This window comes from Dendrobates tinctorius, unplaced genomic scaffold, assembly GCF_039654945.1.
Source record: "Dendrobates tinctorius isolate UK_male_01 unplaced genomic scaffold, ASM3965494v1 ptg000143l, whole genome shotgun sequence".
NCBI lineage: Eukaryota > Metazoa > Chordata > Amphibia > Anura > Dendrobatidae > Dendrobates > Dendrobates tinctorius.
This window is the reverse complement of record NW_027361810.1, coordinates 8,594,114-8,614,919: the sequence shown is the minus strand read 5'-3', so window position 1 is coordinate 8,614,919 and position 20,806 is coordinate 8,594,114. Positions and strand designations below refer to the sequence as shown.

Below are 20,806 nucleotides of genomic sequence, written 5' to 3'. Positions count from 1 at the left end.
GGCTCCGCTCCGTACACCTCGTACACACGCGGCTCCGCTCCGTACACCTCGCACACACACGGCTCCGCTCCGTACAGCTCGCACACATATGGCTCCTCTCCGTTCATTTCGTACACACACTGCTCTGCTTCGTACACACGGCTCCACTCCGTACACCTTGTACATACACAGCTCTGCTCCGTACACCTCGTACACACACGGCTCCGCTCCGAACACCTCGTACACACGCGGCTCCTCTTCGTACACCTCGCACACACACGGCTCCGCTCCGTACACCTCGTACACACACAGCTCCTCTCCGTTCATTTCGTACACACACGGCTCCGCTTCGTACACACGGCTCCGCTCCGTACACCTTGTACATACACAGCTCTGCTCCATACACCTTGTACACACACGGCTCCTCTCCGTACACCTCATACACACACGGCTCCGCCTCGTACACACACGGCTCCTTTCCATACACCTCGTACACACACGGCTCTGCTCTGTACACTTCGTACACACACGGCTCTGCTCCGTACACCTCTTACACACATGGCTCTGCTCTGTACACCTTGTACACACACGGCTCTGCTCCATACACCTCGTACACATGTGGCTCCGCTCCATACACACACGGCTCCTCTCCGTACACCTCATACACACACGGCTCCACCTCGTACACACACGGCTCTGCTCTGTACACTTCGTATACACACGGCTCTGCTTCATACTCACGGCTCCGCACCGTACACACACGGCTCTGCTTCATACACACACGGCTCCGCTCCATACACCTTGTACACACACAGCTCCTCTCCGTACACCTTGTACACATGTGGCTCCGCTCCATACACACACGGCTCCACTCCGCACACCTCGTACTCACACACGGCTCCGCTCCGTACACTCCGCTCCGCACACCTCGTACACACAGCTCCGCTCCGTACACACATGGCTCGGCTCCGCTCCGTACACCCCGTACACACGCAGCTCCGCTCCATACACTTTGTACACACACGGCTCTACTCCATACACCTCATACACACACACAGCTCTGCTACATCCACCCTGTAAATTCCTCCTGACCTCACACATAAACTTACCCGCATCCAGCACCATGGCAACCAGCATAGCAGAGTCCTGCATACACTGAGGCTCCTGATCATGTGACCCCTGACTCCTCCCCCTCCTGTGACCTCATCCCAGGTCCTGTACACACAGAACAGCCATTGCGCGCTCCTGAATGCGTGCCTTCCACCTGCCTCAGGGAGTGAGACATGTACACTCACTGGCCACTTTATTAGGTACACCTGTCCAACTGTGTGTTAAGACTTAATTTCTAATCAGCCAATCACATGGCGGCAACTCAGTGCATTTAGGCATGTAGACATGGTCAAGACAATCTCCTGCAGTTCAAACCGAGCATCAGTATGGGGAAGAAAGGTGATTTGAGTGCCTTTGAACGTGGCATGATTGTTGGTGCCAGAAGGGCTGGTCTGAGTATTTCAGAAACTGCTGATCTACTGGGATTTTCACGCACAACCATCTCTAGGGTTTACAGAGAATGGTCCGAAAAAGAAAAAAAATCCAGTGAGCGGCAGTTCTGTGGCCGGAAATGCCATGTTGATGCCAGAGGTCAGAGGAGAATGGGCAGACTGGTTCGAGCTGATAGAAAGGCAACAGTGACTCAAATTGCCACCCGTTACAACCAAGGTAGGCAGAAGAGCATCTCTGACCGCACAGTGCGTCGAACTTTGAGGCAGATGGGCTACAGCAGCAGAAGACCACACTGGGTACCACTCCTCTCAGCTAAGAACAGGAAACTGAGGCTACAATTTGCACAAGCTCATCGAAATTGGACAGTAGAAGATTGGAAAAACGTTGCCTGGTCTGATGAGTCTCGATTTCTGCTGCGACATTCGGATGGTAGGGTCAGAATTTGGCGTAAACAACATGAAAGCATGGATCCATCCTGCCTTGTATCAACGGTTCAGGCTGGTGGTGGTGGTGTCATGGTGTGGGGAATTTTTTCTGGGCACTCTTTGGGCCCCTTGGTACCAATTGAGCATCGTTGCAACGCCACAGCCTACCTGAGTATTGTTGCTGACCATGTCCATCCCTTTATGACCACAATGTACCCAACATCTGATGGCTACTTTCAGCAGGATAATGCGCCATGTCATAAAGCTCGAATCATCTCAGATTGGTTTCTTGAACATGACAATGAGTTTACTGTACTCAAATGGCCTCCTCAGTCACCAGATCTCAATCCAATAGAGCATCTTTGGGATGTGGTGGAACGGGAGATTCGCATCAGGGATGTGCAGCCGACAAATCTGCGCCAACTGTGTGATGCCATCATGTCAATATGGTCCAAAATCTCTGAGGAATGCTTCCAGCACCTTGTTGAATCTCTGCCACGAAGAATTGAGGCAGTTCTGAAGGCAAAAGGGGGTCCAACCCCTTACTAGCATGGTGTACCTAATAAAGTGGCCAGTGAGTGTAATGCACTGCGGCCGCGTGTTTGTTACCTCTAAAATAAATATTAAGTGATCACCTATGTAAGCAGAACGGTGTCATTTACAGGTGTACATTGGTAAGTTTACCTTTACTGACTGCAAGCAGAGATCTTCACAAATGTGAGCAATTAGAGCATATGAAGATGTTATGGAAAACAATCTTTCTTTTTTTATCTCCATAAATTGCCTCTTATGTATGGGCAAAGTCTAATATGCTCTTAAACTGTAATACCAGAAACAACCATTGACAAGAGTGGCGCTGTTGCTGGGAAAAAAAAAAAGAATTTAAATTTCCACCTGTGAGCAGCACATCTGGAGTATTTCAGGGTTTTTGATTTGACAGCAGTGTCCTGTGCGCTGTGTTCGGCAGTACCGGGCAGCATAGTTCTCATTTCCAGCCAGAAGATAAAATAAACTAGAACATTCCGGAATAAAACCGATGGGGATTTGTACGTGGGACGCTCCAGTTTCAGAACGATATGAGAATTTTTGGGTTTGTTCTGAACGCTCCTTCCTGTAAAGATTCTTCGGTCACACCCCAGTCACATTCTTAAACAGTGAGCGCTCCATTATCCATGCACTTATAGAAAAGCGACGTCAAAACCCAAACCAGTGACGTTCTAGCGTTATTCTAGTGTAACAATATTTTTTGTTTTGATTCAGATGTTGTAGTTGCAAATCAGTCATAAGATGAGTTTATATCCTTGGGCCCAAGCACATTCGTGGCACGTGCACGGAAAACGTGAGCGCTGGCTGACAGTGCCCAGGGCAGCCCAAAGTGCGCCATATTATATATAAATATATATATATATATATATATATATATATATATATATATTATATCCCTGGACTAAGTGCAATAATTGGAAGAGAGAAGACTCAGACTTCACAACCGCAATAGTTACCAGTTACATCACAATAACTTTCATACAATGTTTAGTTTCTGTGTAAATATATTACAGTACTGATCCTGAATTACATCCTGTATTATACCCCAGAGCTGCACTCACTGTTCTGCTGGTGCAGTCACTGTGTACATACATTACATTACTGATCCTGAGTTACATCCTGTATTATACTCCAGAGCTGCACTCACTATTCTGCTGGGGCAGTCACTGTGTACATACATTACATTACTGATCCTGAGTTACCTCCTGTATTATACTCCAGAGCTGCACTCACTATTCTGCTGGTGCAGTCACTGTGTACATACATTACATTACTGATCCTGAATTACATCCTGTATTATACCCCAGAGCTGCACTCACTATTCTGCTGGGGCAGTCACTGTGTACATACATTACATTACTGATCCTGAATTACATCCTGTATTATACTCCAGAGCTGCACTCACTATTCTGCTGGTGCAGTCACTGTGTACATACATTACATTACTGATCCTGAATTACATCCTGTATTATACTCCAGAGCTGCACTCACTATTCTGCTGGTGCAGTCACTGTGTACATACATTACATTAGTGATCCTGAATTACATGCTGTATTATCCTCCAGAGCTGCACTCACTATTCTGCTGGTGCAGTCACTGTGTACACACATTACATTACTGATCCTGAGTTACATTCTATATTATCCTCCAGAGCGACACTCACTATTCTGCTGGCGGAGTCGCTGTGTACATACATTACATTACTGATCCTGAGTTACCTCCTGTATTATACTCCGGAGCTGCACTCACTATTCTGCTGGTGCAGTCACTGTGTACATACATTACATTACTGATTCTGAGTTACCTCCTGTATTATACTCCGGAGCTGCACTCACTATTCTACAGATACAGTCTGCCAGCATTTCCCCTCTCTACAGAGCACTATGTTTTGGTATCTGACAAGTTTTATGACCGTTTCCAATGGTAAAGTTGTGAATGCAGCTCTGGAGTACACTGCGGTGGAGAGTTTGCTTCTTTCTCTTTTTTCTTTACTGATGAAGATTTTCCAGCTCTTTCTACTGAAAGGAAACAAAAACCAGATGCCGCTCCTCTCTGGCTTCCTGTATAATATCCCCCCTCCCATGCGCTGACATGATGTTGTGTAGGGTGGGCTCTCCTGATATTAGCCCCATTCTTTCTACAGTCACAGATATTTAACCATTTCACGCTCATCTTGCTCGGACTTCTGAGCTTGTTCTTGTTTTCTTCTCCATTCACATCCAGCCAGTCATTGTATCTGGCGTTGTGACCTCACAGCTTGTACCTGCCTCGTTATATCCCCGGAGCGAGCGCTCAGACGGATCCAAGATGTGAATGGAGACGACATCTACACGTCACTCAGGGTGGTTTCCAGTGACCGGGTGACATCCGTGGGTCACAACATCCACACCTGTGCTGTCAGGAGCACCTGAGTCAGAGGGAACGTCCGCGCTGTCACAGTCCTGATATCGCCTGTGCGCTCTATTGTCCCCTTACTGTCAGCGCCCATCACCCGACCAACATACCGAGATTTATTATTGCCATTCACCATCCCCCCATAAATGCTTCCTCCTCAAATCCCCCCATAACAGTACGTCCGCCGCAGATCCCCATAACCGTATGTCCTCCACAGATCACCCCCCGTAATGGAACATCCTCCAACCCCCCATAATGGCGCGTCCTCCACAGATCCCCCCCCTATAACAGCGCATCCTCCGCAGATCTCCCCCTCATAACGTCACGTCCTCCGCTGATCTCCCCAGATCTCCCATAACAGTGGATCATCATGCAAGTGATTCCCCCATAACGGTGTTCGTCCTCTGCAGATCCCCCTATAACGGGGCTCGTCCTCCCCAGGTGACAGTGCTGTGTGTCCAGTGTCGGGCTGGGGTGCAGGGCCCACCAGTAGCATTGACTTTGGGGCCCACTTGCATACAAACATTACATTACCCTTGTTCACAACTGTACCTATATCTCTATATAATAAGAAACTGGGTAGTTATTACTGAATGATGAGATGTTGCCTTTTTCTGAACAGAATCAATTGAATTATGCCAAATACTTCCCATACAGTGGAGTTGGGGGCCCACTGGGGGATTCCCCTGTTACCCCATGGGCCAGTCCGAGCCTGTGCGTGTCAGCCGGTCCTGTTGCTTTGTAGCTTTGTTCTTTTTGTTCTTTCCTTGTTACATTGTATCTTTGCTGTTCTCTTGTTCCCGTGACGCCGATCATTTACATAGAGGTGGAGGTTCCCGATAATAAAAAGCCAGTCATCTAAAAATAATTACTGGACACCGCCCCCTCCCGCGTTCTCCTATACTTGTACATATTGCGAAAGAGAACTCATAGTTGGTGACAAATCCGGCGTTACCTCCACGTGATGCTGACGCCCGGGCATTGCTCATTGCACTGACAACAAGCAGACATCTTGTAACTAGTGAGGAAATAAACAAAAAAAATGCATTCAAGGCAAGGGTCGTATAAAGAGCAAACACCTTGTTAAAGGGGTTGTACAGGATTAAGTAAACATGGGTGCTTTCTTTCGAAACTAGCGCCACCACTGTCCACAGGATGTGTGTAGTACTGCAGCTACGCCCCATTCATTTCAGTGGAGCCTCTGTATCAGAAATTACTATAGATAGGTGATGGGTGAGGCGGCATTTTTTGAAGCAGTGTTATTTTCCCCCTGTAGAACCTTTTCAAGTACTTTTGAAATTGGTAACTTCCTTTGAAATAATGGTGATCTCCTCTGGGGGTGACGTAAATGTCTTAATTTGGGAAACCCCTTTAATTTCCTCCTTTGTGTTGAGGAAGCCTTCACCATTTCACTCTCATCCGTCAGCAGGCACGATATGGTTGGGGGTCGCTCCGCTTCCCGCTGCTCATTCACATGATGATGTGTCTGGAGCCTCGATGGGGAGCAGAACTCAGACCGTGATACCGCTGGGTATCCACCGAGCGGAGGCTTTGCTGCCCTGTCCGCGCCTGATAATGGCAGCGTGGAGGGGACCTCATGTATGTCGCGTGTTTATCAACTTACAGAAGTGGTCCTGGATTTATTTTCTCTTTCTCCAGTGATCCTTGTGGAAGTAGAGCACCTCCACGCCAACCCAGTGGTCAGAGAGCTAATACTTGTTTAATTACTCACTAGTGGCCTAAGTAGGCGACATGGTCAAGGGTCCAGACCCTGGTGTGGGCTTTGGTGTCCCGTTCCTGGCGTGGGCATGAGTCTCGTCTCTGGCATGGGCATGAGTCTCATCCCTGGCATGGGCAGGCATTCCATCCCTTACATGGGCAGGGATCCCATCCCTGGCATGGTTTGCGTGGTCCAAGGTCCCCTCCTTGGCGTGGGCTCTGGCCCCGTCCCTGGTGTGGTCCGCGGTCCCGTCCCTGGTGGGGGCCATGTGGACAGAGTCACGATGCTTCTTAGTGGCCCTTGTGGACATGGCCCATCACAATAGTCTTGTTATTTTTTTTTTTTTAGATTCCATAAGCTATGAGGCTGGGGGATTGTCAGTAACATCAGCCTGTAGGGAAATGGCTCTGTATATGAGCCCATGGTGGTCCCTGTGTCCCCGGGGCCTTGTGCGAGCACTGTCCCTATATCTGCTCTGCCTGCACAGGCTCCACACCGCGGCTCATCCGTCCTGGCCGTGTGCCACCATCTGGACTCTCGGTGCTCAGATTTCCATGGGATTGTCGATCAGTGTAATCTGTGCATTCGGTTAGGGCTCGGGCTGCTCTGTGGTGCTGACTCCGGTCATTAACCCCACGCAGGCGGATTATATATAACATCTCCATAATGAGCCTGATCCTGGTGTTGGGCCACAGCGAGCGCCACAGATATGGGCACCAAGCAACATGACTGCAATATTGAGGAGCAGCATCAGGGGGGCGAGCGGCCCAGAATCCCACCGGGAATATTCAGATATCTTTCTGTAAATCAAAGCAGTGTGGCCATCTGTGCCGGGCCATAGCGGGGCCATCTGTGCCAGGCTGTAGCGGGTCCGGCACGGACCGGGCCGTAGCCGGGCCATCTGTGTCGGGTTGTAGCCGGGCTGTCTGTGCTGGGCTGTAGCAGGGCCAACCGCATAAGAGCTATAGACACAGGTGGTATACGGTTGTAGGCGCAGGGGTCCGACCACAGGAGGATGTGGACGATGATATATGGAAGCGGAACACAACCTGCCTACTTCTAGAGGAAGATTTACCCGCAGCTCTTCTGCCTTTTAGCCCAATCTGAGTGGGTGCCCCAACAAAATCCAGAAAGTTGTAGCGTTATTAACATGTGTCACCGCGGCTGACCAGTGTTTGCTGGAAAAACCCTTTGGGGGCAGGTAGTTGCCTGTAGGAACCAATCATCTCTTTTTTTTGGCATAAATCTGCCCATGGAGCAGGACTGCAGCTCCATCCACCAGCTGAGAATACGATGGGCCCTGGTCCCTCCTTATAATTGCAGAACTATAAAAAATGTTTGAGCGGTTGCCGGTTGGGGGTCACTGGTCGCCGGTCGGGGGTCACTGGTCGCCGGTAGAGAGTTCACTGGTCGCCGGTAGGGGTTCACTGGTCGCTGGTAGGGGGTCACTGGTCGCTGGTAGGGGGTCACTGTTCGACGGTAGGGGGTCACTGTTCGACGGTAGGGGGTCACTGGTCGACGGTAGGGGGTCACTGGTCGACGGTAGGGGGTCACTGGTTGCCAGTAGAAGGTCACTGGTCGACGGTAGGGGGTCACTGGTCACCAGTAGGTCACTGGTTGCCGGTAGGGGTTCACTGGTTGCCGGTAGGGGTTCACTGGTCGCCGGTAGGGGTTCACTGGTCGCCGGTAGGGGTTCACTGGTCGCCGGTAGGGGTCCACTGGTCGCCAGTAGGGGTTCACTGGTTGCCGTTAGGGGATGATTGGTCGCTGGTAGGGGGTCACTGGTTGCCGGTAGAGGTTCACTGGTCGCTGGTAGGGGTTCACTGGTCACCGGTTTACGGTAGGGGTTTACTGGTTGCCAGTAGGGGGTCACTGGTTGCCAGTAGGGGGTCACTGGTTGCCTGTAGGGGGTCACTGGTTGCCTGTAGGGGGTCACTGGTTGCCGGTAGGGGTTCACTGGTTGCCGATAGGGGGTCACTGGTCACCGGTAGGGGTTCACTGGTTGACGGTAGGGGGTCACTGATCGCCAGTAGGAAGTCACTGGTTCTTGGTGAGTTCTATTTTTACTATTGGTGATTCCTTCTTTCTATAATTTATGGGGATGAGAATATTGATGAAGAAGAACAAACAATAACATTTTCTGAGGCTTCACTTTATAAGATTATACACCCATTTGTATCTTTTGACCAGAGGCAAAAGTAAACATTCTGGGTCTCGCCATTCTGTGACCGGGCCCCACCGACCATGGATACTATAATACTGGGGTCTTGTGGCAGAGCGGCTCTTGAGTCTCCTCTGCACCCACCATAACTAAGTTCAGGCTTGTGACGTGTCGCTCAGGTGGCCCCGGTTATGTCTTGCGCCCCCTATTGTAATGGAAGGGTCCTCGGTGGTGTAATGTTGTTTGTCAGGGTCCGGGGAGAGGCGGCTATCTTGTGCCCCCCTCTTCGCTGTGTGCCTTGCCCCAGTCCAGTATTGTGCCCTCCTCCTCCCGGCACATACATTGTACTCCATATCATGTATTTATACGTTGCTCTTTGACTCTTAGTTTTATTTACATTTTTTTCTGAAATAAATTCTCCCACATTGATGTTTATTTACTTTTTATTTAATGACATTTTTCCTATTTTATGTAACTCTCTTATTCCACCAGCTCTGTCTCCAACCTTCGCCCTCTTCTTCATTAGGGGTCGAAAAAGTGTAAAAACGGAACATTTGTTCTTAGTAATGGATGAAGACCGTATCGATTCATGTGCGGGTAGGCGATTCCTGTCTTCATTCATTAGGTGCTCAGCGTCTGTCATATGGTTTTCTGCCTATGCAGAGTGCAACAGCCCATGACAAACTCATAACGAATGCTGTGCTCTGCATTGGCAGATAATCTGCACCTTCTGGAGCCGCTCATAGGAGAGTGGGGTGAGGACAACAATTTGTCCGCCCATCGACTTCCGTGCCCGAGGAGCCGCCCCTGTGTCCTCCCCATGTACTACGCCACTTCACCCACTCAACTTACATCTTCGAGATCTTGGGGTTTCCAGACTGTGTGTGAATTGTCCCATGCGCTGGGATGGGAATCCGCTGAGTGGGCCGGAGCCCCAAGTAACAAGACGTTTTGGTGTGAATGGCAGCTTGTAAAGAGTGCGCTGTGTCGCCACTGTGTGTGGCCAGAATGGGGGTCCTACTCCTCCGTTCTTGTGCAGTGTGAGTCAGTCCAATTCCTGTCCCGTTTGCACCCCTTGTGCTTTCGGCGAAGCAGAGCTCCATGATTGGGTGGAGAGGGGAGGACAAGTCCTGGCACTGTGGCGCTCCTCACAAAAGGAAATGATAACGTCCCCCAATATTTAGGGGGTTCACTCCTCAGTACTGTGAGACTCCTAATACCAATGACTAAGTGGGTCCCAGCTCTGTGGTCTACATAGATGACACCTCCACATGACGCCCCACCTTGGGACAAGAGTTCACCATTTACTTGTGGGGTCAGCCGGTCCCCCATTAGATCCTTCCTATATTTCAGGTGTCGGAGGTCTCACACTGACCCTTATATTCCTGATTAATGTGATATCGGGAGGAATAATTCATATCTTTTCTTTTAGGATTTTTGGGTTTTGACCTGCAGCCATGTCCTATCCCAATGCCCCCCCACCATACAATGATCGGGACCCTTTAAATTACCCTGGTGGGTACAATCAGCCTGGTGGTTACCCTCCACCTGCCGGATACCCTCCCAGCAATTACCCACAGCCTGGTGGCTATCCTCCTCCGTACGGACAGCCTGGTGGATTCTACCCACAGCCTCAGCCCGGGGGATATCCTCAGCCGGGGGGTTATCCAGAACCGGGACCCAATGAGCCCCCCAAGCCGGTGATGCCGATGCTGCCCAACATTCCTATGAACCCCGGTAAGTGCCGGACGCCTTGAGATGTTTCCTCCTCGTGGGCTGTTTCTTCTTGGCCCAGATCGGGGTCGTTTGGGCTCATTAGCGCAGATGGGCCGCGCCGGCCGCCATTGCTGGGGAGAGCTACAAGACTTGCCACCTGTTATATTAATCTTCATTATCCTGCAGGCGATTCCGACATCTACAACACCTCCGGGGATGGCCAGTTCGGCTCTTGGGACGACAAAGCCGTGCGACACGCGTTCATCCGTAAGGTGAGTCCTCAGAAGCGCCAGGTCTAACTTACTTTATTGGACCAGTGAGACCAAACCAGTAATGTGGGGGAGGGGCGCGATCGTCCGAGACGTGAAACTGGCGCCGAACGTCAAAGAATTAGATCCTGCAAGACTAAAGCAAAGAGTTTCCTGTAGATGATAAATTAGGCGTCCATCGCTCAACCTCGTTTTGTGTTTACAGCTCCTCAGCAGACCTATGTGTCTCCATGGTAACAGACTACAAACACATGCTGTGTAGTCTGATCCAGCTGTCATGAATTACCCCGCTCCCTGAAGAAGAGGAGAGAGGAACACAAGCAGGGTCTGACTACGCAGGGTGTGTTTTGTAGTCTGTTACCATGGAAACATGAGTTTGCATAGAAGCGCTGTATGGAAAACGGGGGAACATTTTTAATCAAGAATATTTGTAAAGTTGGCAGGTTTTTTTTTTAGGTGCATTGGAATAATAAAATAAACTTGGTTGCAAAAGTATTCATATCCTTTAATTCTAAATGAATGATTTGTCTCTGCAGCTCGGCCTCAGCTCGGGGGTCCGCAGAGTAGAGGGGGGGGGGGTGGTAGTGACAGCATTGTCAGCGCTCGCATAGTTGACCTCGTGTTCTTGTTTTTCAGGTTTACGCCATCATATCGCTGCAGTTATTGGTCACGGTGGCGATCATCGCAGTCTTCACCTTTGTGTAGGTGTCGTCCCCTGTTCAGAGAATGTGTTGTCATCTTCCATCCTGATATCTTCCTGTAGGACGGTGTTCACACGCAGGGCTGTCAGTGATGACACTGGACGCAGATTAGCGACTGATCTGTGGGATTGTATTGGGCGCCGTTCACACGGGGTATTATGGAGTCAGGAACCAGTGATATTGTCTGTGTCAGCGCCACACAATATATCGCCGCATTATAAGAAGCTGCTGCAGATTTTCCCTCTGACTGACGGCCTTGTGTGTCTCATGCAGGGAACCGGTCTACACGTTTGTGAGGAGGAATCCGGCCGTGTATTATGCATCCTAGTGAGTATACACCGCGCTGCCGGCCTTATATACCCAGGAGCTCTGCCTAGTATATGACTGTTGTCTCCTACTTCACAGCGCCGTCTTCTTTGTTACGTACTTGGTTCTTGCCTGCTGTCAGGGGCCGAGGTAAGTCTCCTATACTCCAGAGCTGCACTCACTATTCTGCTGGTGCAGTCACTGTGTACATACATTACATTACTGATCCTGAGTTACATCCTGTATTATACTTCAGAGCTGCACTCACTATTCTGCTGGTGCAGTCACTGTGTACATACATTACATTGCTGACCCTGAGTTACCTCCTGTATTATGCTCCAGAGCTGCACTCACTATTCTGCCGGTGCAGTCACTGTGTACATACATTACATTACTCATCCTGAGTTACCTCCTGTATTTTACTCCAGAGCTGCACTCACTATTCTGCTGGTGCAGTCACTGTGTACATACATTACATTACTGATCCTGACTTACATCCTGTATTATACTCCAGAGCTGCACTCACTATTCTGCAGGTGCAGTCACTGTGTACATACATTACATTACTGATCTGAGTTACATCCTGTATTATACTCCAGAGCTGCACTCACTATTCTGCTGGTGCAGTCACTGTGTACATACATTACTGATCCTGAGTTGCATCCTGTATTATACTCCAGAGCTGCACTCACTATTCTGCAGGTGCAGTCACTGTGTACATACATTACATTACTGATCTGAGTTACATCCTGTATTATACTCCAGAGCTGCACTCACTATTCTGCTGGTGCAGTCACTGTGTACATACATTACTGATCCTGAGTTGCATCCTGTATTATACTCCAGAGCTGCACTCACTATTCTGCTGGTGCAGTCACTGTGTACATACATTACATTACTGATCCTGAGTTACATCCTGTATTGTACTCCAGAGCTGCGCTCACTATTCTGCTGGTGCAGTCACTGTGTACATACATTACATTACAGATCCTGAGTTACAGCCTGTATTATACTCCAGAGCTGCACTCACTATTCTGCTGGTGCAGTCACTGTGTACATACATTACATTACTGATCCTGAGTTACATCCTGTATTGTACTCCAGAGCTGCACTCACTATTCTGCTGGTGCAGTCACTGTGTACATACATTACATTACTGATCCTGAGTTACATCCTGTATTATACTCCAGAGCTGCACTCACTATTCTGCTGGTGCAGTCACTGTGTACATACATTACATTACTGATCCTGAGTTACATCCTGTATTGTACTCCAGAGCTGCGCTCACTATTCTGCTGGTGCAGTCACTGTGTACATACATTACATTACAGATCCTGAGTTACAGCCTGTATTATACTCCAGAGCTGCACTCACTATTCTGCTGGTGCAGTCACTGTGTACATACATTACATTACTGATCCTGAGTTACATCCTGTATTGTACTCCAGAGCTGCACTCACTATTCTGCTGGTGCAGTCACTGTGTACATACATTACATTACTGATCCTGAGTTACATCCTGTATTATACTCCAGAGCTGCACTCACTATTCTGCTGGTGCAGTCACTGTGTACATACATTACATTACTGATCCTGAGTTACATCCTGTATTGTACTCCAGAGCTGCGCTCACTATTCTGCTAGTAGCAATTAGACACAGCCAGCAACATATATAATCAGTTATCGCCATCCTTTAGCAGGGCTGTCAGTATTTCCTTCAGTAGAGGACTGTACAGACCTGGGCTTATAGATTTCAGCTCTGGAGCTCGTCATACTCACCCAGAGTTGTCAGACTGAGCCCCTCACACACAGTGGTGATGACACGCTGCGGTTGTCAGCGCTTCTCTGAATGTTGCCCTTGTGTCGGTTGCAGGAGGCGCTTCCCCTGGAACGTGATTCTTCTCAGTGTATTTGTGAGTAGACGTCGCTCTTTGTGGCTGGGGAGCTGGAGTTGTGGCAGCAGGGGCCACAGATTCACTGCGGGGCCCCACAGTGATGGTGGTTGTTCTGGGGTCCCCTCTAGGCGTCATGCACTTTATTTGCACCGTCCCCCCTCATTCTTGATTTCTGCCCCCGGTGCTCCGTTTTTTCCTGCAGCGTTTGTGTCATGTCTCTTCTCTCTCCGCAGACGCTCGCCATGTCCTTTATGACCGGAACAATCGCAAGGTCAGTACCGCGTCCCCCCCCGAGCTGTGGAGGATTTCATGCGTCTGTGATATCCGCTGGTTTTCTGTTGTTCTTGGGGTTTGTCTAACTAAAGTTAGTACAGAGCGAGTGATGTCATCAGAGCCAATGACATCATCAGCCCAAGCGATAAGACTTCTAAAAGATTCCATAAGGATAATTCTCCCCTAGGAATACACTGATCATGAGGACGGATGAGATGTGGATCCCACGCCGTTACTCTCTGACATCACCAGTACACCTCCCACCACTATATGACATCACATCTCCTCATCATATAACCCCACCCCCTGTATGACATCACATCTCATCATATAGCCCCACCCCCTGTATGACATCACATCTCATCATATAACCCCACCCCCTCTATGACATCATCACTCATATAGCCCCACCCCCTTATGACATCACCAAAATTCTTCAAATAACTCCACCCTTACAGACATCTCTAGTCCTAGATTACCATTCCTCATATAACCCCCACCCTTAAGGCATCACCAGTATGTTAACCCCACCCTCTTTATGACCTCACCTGTAGTTTCCCTATAACCCCGCCCCTTATGAAATCACTAATACTACTCTTATAATCCCACCACCTATGCCATCACCATTCCCTACATAACCCCCACCTCTGTATGATATCACCAACAATTAAATAACCCCACCCTCTTTATGACCTCAACAGTACACCTATAACTCCACCCCATATATGACCTCATCAGTACACCTCCTATAACTCCACCCCTTATGACATCACCAGTTCACCTATAACTCCACCCCATATATGACCTCATCAGTACACCTATAACTCCACCCCTTATGACATCACCAGTATACCTCCTATAACTCCACCCCATATATGACCTCATCAGTACACCTCCTATAACTCCACCCCTTATGACATCACCAGTTCACCTATAACTCCACCCCTTATGACATCACCAGTATACCTCCTATAACTCCACCCCATATATGACCTCATCAGTACACCTCCTATAACTCCACCCCTTACGACATCACCAGTATACCTCCTATAACTCCACCCCTTATGACCTCACCAGTATACCTCCTATAACTCCACCCCATATATGACCTCATCAGTACACCTATAACTCCACCCCTTACGACATCACCAGTATACCTCCTATAACTCCACCCCTTATGACCTCACCAGTTCACTTATAACTCCACCCCATATATGACCTCATCAGTACACCTCCTATAACTCCACCCCTTATGACATCACCAGTATACCTCCTATAACTCCACCCCATATATGACCTCATCAGTACACCTCCTATAACTCCACCCCTTACGACATCACCAGTATACCTCCTATAACTCCACCCCTTATGACCTCACCAGTTCACTTATAACTCCACCCCATATATGACCTCATCAGTACACCTCCTATAACTCCACCCCTTATGACATCACCAGTATACCTCCTATAACTCCACCCCATATATGACCTCATCAGTACACCTCCTATAACTCCACCCCATATATGACATCACCAGTACACCTCCTATAACTCCACCCCTTATGACCTCACCAGTTCACCTTCTATAACCCCGCCCCCTGACTCTCTTATCCCCTTTATACAATGTGTCTGATAGAGATGCAGGGTCTCTCTCTTCTGTCTCTTCTTATTTGCTGACTGTTATCTGTTGCTCCGTTATTATCTAACGTATGGAAACTGTGATGTGAATAGCATCTGACTGCTGCTCTCCGAGCCCCTGATAAGACATCTGGGGGTCTCTGTAGTTTCCGATGTGACGCTGAAGAAGACGAGGAGTCGTCTGTCCCCACAGTAACCGCAGCCGCCCCCGTACAGAGGAGCGCACCCGCTGCTGAGATGAGTGCGCTCAGGAAATGGGTCACACGTCTGTAGTCTATGTAACCCTATAGGCATGGAGGAAACACCGCCATTCTTTACACTGCAGGCGATTCAGGGAACTAGAAAATTGGGTAGAACCTGTTAGTAGGGCGCGTCCATAGAGCGGCCAAATGTTACATTTCTTTTGAAGAGGATTAATCATCAGGATCGTTTTTCCTTTAGTTTCTACAGTTCTAAAGCCGTGCTGATCTGCCTGGGGATCACTGCGATCGTCACCATCGCGGTCACCGTCTTCTGCTTCCAGACCAAGGTACGACGCCGTCACCCCGCAGCCGCATCGTCCGAGCTTCTTATTTCTTCTACCCTCAGGACGTGTTTTTTACAGGACGACTTGTAGATTTTAAATAACGCCGTTTATTTTACCATATAATGTGCAGAAAAAACAGGATGAAAAAGTGCAGTGAAAAGCAGAAAAACAGGCCGGCATGTCGTGATTTTCAGCTTTTCACTGCATTTAGATTTTTTTTTTTTTTTTAATTCTTTTTTTTATTCTATTTAATATTATTGATTATTGTTTTTATTTTTTTTTTATTCTTACACTTTTCATTGTGCGGTATGATTATGGGGAGACCAAACTTGTGAATTTTTTTTTTATTTCGATAGATAAAAATGAAATCTGAACTTTGCAAAGAAAAAAAAAATAAATAAATTTTTTTTTGTTTAGCAACATTCTCTGAGATGTCACTTTTTTGTGTTTTATCGTATGGGCGCTCGTTTTCAAGCATCTAGCTGTAGTTTTTATTTCTAACACTTTATGATGTTTTCTTCGCTTTGTATAGTGCAAAGATGGAAAAATTTAAATTCTGTTTTTTCAATGTTTTTAATAACGGGTAAAACGTGTTTTGATACATTTTTCCACTCCTGGAAGGTCCCTTTTAGGCGGCCATACTCCTGTCTGGACATTAGGCTTGGCCTTTGACTTGGTTTTGATGTCTCCCGACAGGTGGACTTCACCTCCTGCGCCGGACTGTTCTCTGTGCTGGGAATCGTCCTCTTCGTCACCGGCATCGTGACCGCCATCGTCCTGGCATTCAAATATGTGAGTATAAAACCGCCTACGAGCCTAACTATGGTAGAAAGAGGGCGCGGCGCTGATCGTCTTCATCCCTGTGATCTGTCCGCTGCTCCACTTTTGTAATCCCCCCCTGGGATCCACTGATTGCTCCCTGGGGGCTTCCCCAGAGCTGTCGTGCAGAAACCATAGGCGGCATGTAGGTACAAACAGGAAACGCGCCGGGGTCATGAACGGTTACAGGATTTATACAACACAATGAAATCTAAAGTAAACGAAAGAAGAAAAAAAGAAATAAAAAAGCTACACAAGACTCTGTATGATGGGCGCCACCTGCTGGCCGGACCAGGAATCGCTGTGAGAAGTTTAGAAGTTTACAAAAAGAAACACAAAATGTAAAAACAATAAGATCGTTTTGCTTTCTCTTACAAATCCTTTGAATGCAATATTAAATGTTTCCTGTGAGAATTTAAAAAATACCCACAAAGAAAGAAATACAAAAATTAAAAAAAATTCATATAAATGGTGCCTCTTACTAACGACTACAAGAGTCCTGCATTTTTTTTTATGTCTGGTTTTCTGCTTTTGCTACTGCATGGTTAACCCTATTAGCATCTTAATTTATTTAAATGGGAACATACCCCTTTATATTAGATCAGTGAGTATGTAGCATTGCCCCAATTCATGTCCCTGATATTCTGGACTCTCGGACCGCAGCGGTGCAGATGGTGAGGGTTGTAGTACCAGACTGTCTATGTTGTAGGTCACGATCAGCTGCTCATGTGTTTCCTTGTCTCTTGCAGGTATATTGGCTACATATGTTGTACGCGGCTATTGGGGCTGTTGTTTTTACTCTGGTTAGTATGTTGTTTATGTGACTTTGTTTTGCGTCTTTGGATTATGCGGATTGTTCTTTAGCGATGAGGTGCGATTCTGACACCTCTTCTGTTCACCCTTATGTAAGTGATCTCCTAAGGCTATGTGCACACATTGCAGATTCTGCTGTGGAATTTTCAGCTCAGATTTTGCTAAATCCGCAGGTAAAATGACCTGCGCTTTACCTGCGGATTTAGTGCAGATTTACTGTGGATTTTCAGCGGTTTTTGTGCAGATTTCTATAATGGAATAGGTGTAAAAACGGATCCGCACAAAGAAGTGACATGCTTCAGATTTAAATCCGCGCGGAAAAATCCGCAGCATGTGCACAGCGTTTTTCATTTTGGCTTCACTTTAATGCTCCTGTCTAATGCAGACTGTGCTGCGGATCCGCAGGACCCAATCCGCTGTGGATCCGCAGCAGAATCCGCAACGTGTGCCACATACCCTAAAGGCTGACAGGAGTTAGACAAACATGGCAACTCTTCTTAAAAAAACAGCTCCACCCCTGTCTACAGGTTGTATCTGGTATTGCAGCTTGGCTCCGTTGATGTGACGGTTGCAGAGCTGCAATACCATGCACAACCTGCAGACGGGGGGGGCGCTGTTTTTCGAGACAAGAAACAATTGTTTTCTTAGGCCTCTTTCACACATCAGTTTTTTGCCATCAGTCACAATCTGTTGCTTTTAGAAAAAAACGGATCCAGCGACTGATGCTCGACTGTATTTGCGACGGATGGCCTCAGGTTTCGTCCATCGTTCGCTGGATCCGTTGGAAATTTTGTGTCCGTCGGGCGGAGACAACGGAAAAAGTAACATTTTTTGTCTCCGTCGAAAAGTCGGACAGCGACGGATCCAGCGCCGTCCGTCATTGGCTATAATGGAATCCTATGGGAGCCGCTGTCCGACAAATGACGGAATCCAGCAACAGATTCCGTCTTTTTAAACTGAGGATGCTCCAATATTATTACCAGGTAGGGCAGTCTGATCCAGCGAAAAAACGGATCCATCGCATCAGTTTTTCACAATCTGCGACGGATCCGTTTTTTTCCAAAACTGCTGGATTGCGACTGACTCCAAAAACTGATGTGTGAAAGACGTCTTATAAGAGGCGGCATGGCACAGAGATTTCCCTACTTAGATTCTAGAAACTATGGCGGGTCAGAAGATATTTAACGCTGGGGGTCCGGGTGCTGAGACCCTCAGCAATCGCTAAAGCTAAGCCAGGGGAAATAATTTGCTTGCCTTTAATCCCCCTCCGCTTTGTCTGTGACAGTTCCTGGCCTACGACACCCAACTGGTGATCGGAAACCGGAAGCACACGATTAACCCCGAGGAGTACGTCTACGGCGCCATGAAGATCTACACCGACATCGTCTACATATTCATCAACCTGCTGCAGATAGTGGGGAGCCGGACGTAGAAGACCCCCGGCTCCGAGAGGACGCACTACCGCTGCCCACGTCTGCAGTCCGATCACAGCTCTATATCCAGCAGGGTTTGTGCCGGGGGGGGGGGGGGGGGGGCGCTTACATTTGCTACGACGAGGTGCAGACTTTCGTCCATTGCCCCTTCTAATACGACTGTCCCTTCACAGTTTCCCAATTTCTTAGTGTTACCAATTTTTGTAGGGTAACGATTCTCATTGTGGAGACCACCACAAGTCAGACAATGCCCCCTGGGGAAAAAAAGGGTGGGAAAAAAACTGTCTCTAGTGCCACCTACTGGAGGCAATGTGACACCCTTTCTCATTAAATGGTGACACCCCCCTCATTGCCTTTGAAGGATTGTAGATAGACCCCTGGTTGTCAGATGGGAATGGGGGGAGTGGAGGGGTTCCGCAATTTTTTTTTTTTTACAAACTGGTGCAAATAGAAAGGTTTTGCACTCTAGCGCCCCCTGCTGGTTGTAGTCAGCTGTCCCGCGGTCTTCTCTTCTGCTGTATAGGTCAAGCATTAAGCATTACTGATGTATATTCATATATATTTTAAGTGCCATTTCTTCTGTATCACTGTATGATATTAAACCTGATTAGTCCTGGACATCGACGCTCCGATTCTCACCGCCCGAGTCACGAGAACACGTATACATTGTATTCCACAATGTAGCAAATGCAGACAGCGTAGAGGTGCATTGTTCTCTGTTATCAGCCGTTCCAGGCTGTCTGTGCTGCTGGTCTTGAAAGATTAAAGGGAACTATTCAGAAAGAAATGACCTAGTTTTTTTTTTAAAAAAAGTGATTTTATTTTAATTTTTTTTTTTTTAGATAAATGAATTTTTTTAAAAACATTTATGGAAAATTATTTTTTTTTTACATCTTTTTAGTAAAAATTAAAAATAGAAATCCTGCAATTTTCACACTGGACAAGTTAAGATTTCAAGTTCCTGTTATTTTAGGAAATCCACATGTCCATTACAATAGCAGCCAAGAACAGATTGTGACCTGATCTTTTGTTATTGAAGCAACTAATGAGCGTGTGCAAAGTCTTGGTATAGGAAGGAGGAGGGGAGCTGTGAAAACACAGGATCCACCAATCACAATTGATATCTGCTGTGTATATTGGTATTTTGCCTGCAATGTGATCCTGCCTCTGCTGATAATGAGACTTCTGAAAATCCTTCCTGAAAGGACAGAAAGTAGAAATCTAAAATAGCTTCAGTCACCAGTGTGAAAATACCAAGATCACTGATTTAGTTTTTTTTGAATAATGTGATAAAAAAATACATGTAATTTTTTGTTGTTTTATAACACTAAAAGCTGATTAAACAATGGCATTTTCTTATGACACATTTCCTTTAAAAAAGCCTCCCCTGCTCCCCCATCGCAACTTTACATCTCCACAGCTGGAATATCCGGCGACCTATATATGTCCACATGTGCCTGATATCAGCCGCACATCATATAATGCTGCTGAGCTATTATAAGCTGCTGATTTTAGTGTTAGAGGCTCTTAAAAATGCTGTTCCAAAAAATGTGGATAGGGGATAGCTTGCTAATTGCGGTGGTCCAATTGCCCCCAGTGATAATGGAAACCCATCCGGAAGGAAGCGGCGGTGCGTTTGGTTATTTCCCAAAGACCATTACACAATGAATGGAGTGGAGGTGCGCTTAGTT

At 47.6% G+C, this 20,806-nt stretch overlaps 1 protein-coding gene and 1 long non-coding RNA gene across 3 annotated transcripts in view; one reads left to right on the top strand and one right to left on the bottom strand.

Annotated features, from left to right (window-relative positions):
* The window catches only part of TMBIM1 (transmembrane BAX inhibitor motif containing 1), a 70,279-nt gene extending 49,802 nt beyond the window's left edge, over positions 1-20,477 (top strand). For both annotated transcript variants that reach the window (XM_073545390.1, XM_073545389.1), the window contains exons 2-12: positions 10,161-10,465; positions 10,631-10,716; positions 11,350-11,414; positions 11,688-11,741; positions 11,820-11,870; positions 13,593-13,632; positions 13,848-13,885; positions 15,966-16,053; positions 16,747-16,842; positions 17,619-17,672; positions 18,968-20,477. In XM_073545390.1, coding sequence (XP_073401491.1) covers positions 10,186-10,465; positions 10,631-10,716; positions 11,350-11,414; positions 11,688-11,741; positions 11,820-11,870; positions 13,593-13,632; positions 13,848-13,885; positions 15,966-16,053; positions 16,747-16,842; positions 17,619-17,672; positions 18,968-19,114 — 999 coding nt within the window. In that variant the 5' untranslated portion in view covers positions 10,161-10,185 and the 3' untranslated portion in view covers positions 19,115-20,477. The remainder of the gene's footprint in view (positions 1-10,160; positions 10,466-10,630; positions 10,717-11,349; positions 11,415-11,687; positions 11,742-11,819; positions 11,871-13,592; positions 13,633-13,847; positions 13,886-15,965; positions 16,054-16,746; positions 16,843-17,618; positions 17,673-18,967) is intronic.
* On the bottom strand, positions 14,905-15,363 carry LOC141049197 (uncharacterized). The gene is made up of 3 exons (XR_012220282.1): positions 15,236-15,363; positions 15,045-15,197; positions 14,905-15,009 (listed from the first exon to the last, which is right to left on the bottom strand). It is a non-coding gene; the product is annotated as an uncharacterized lncRNA (long non-coding RNA).
* Positions 20,478-20,806: the final 329 nt, after the last annotated feature.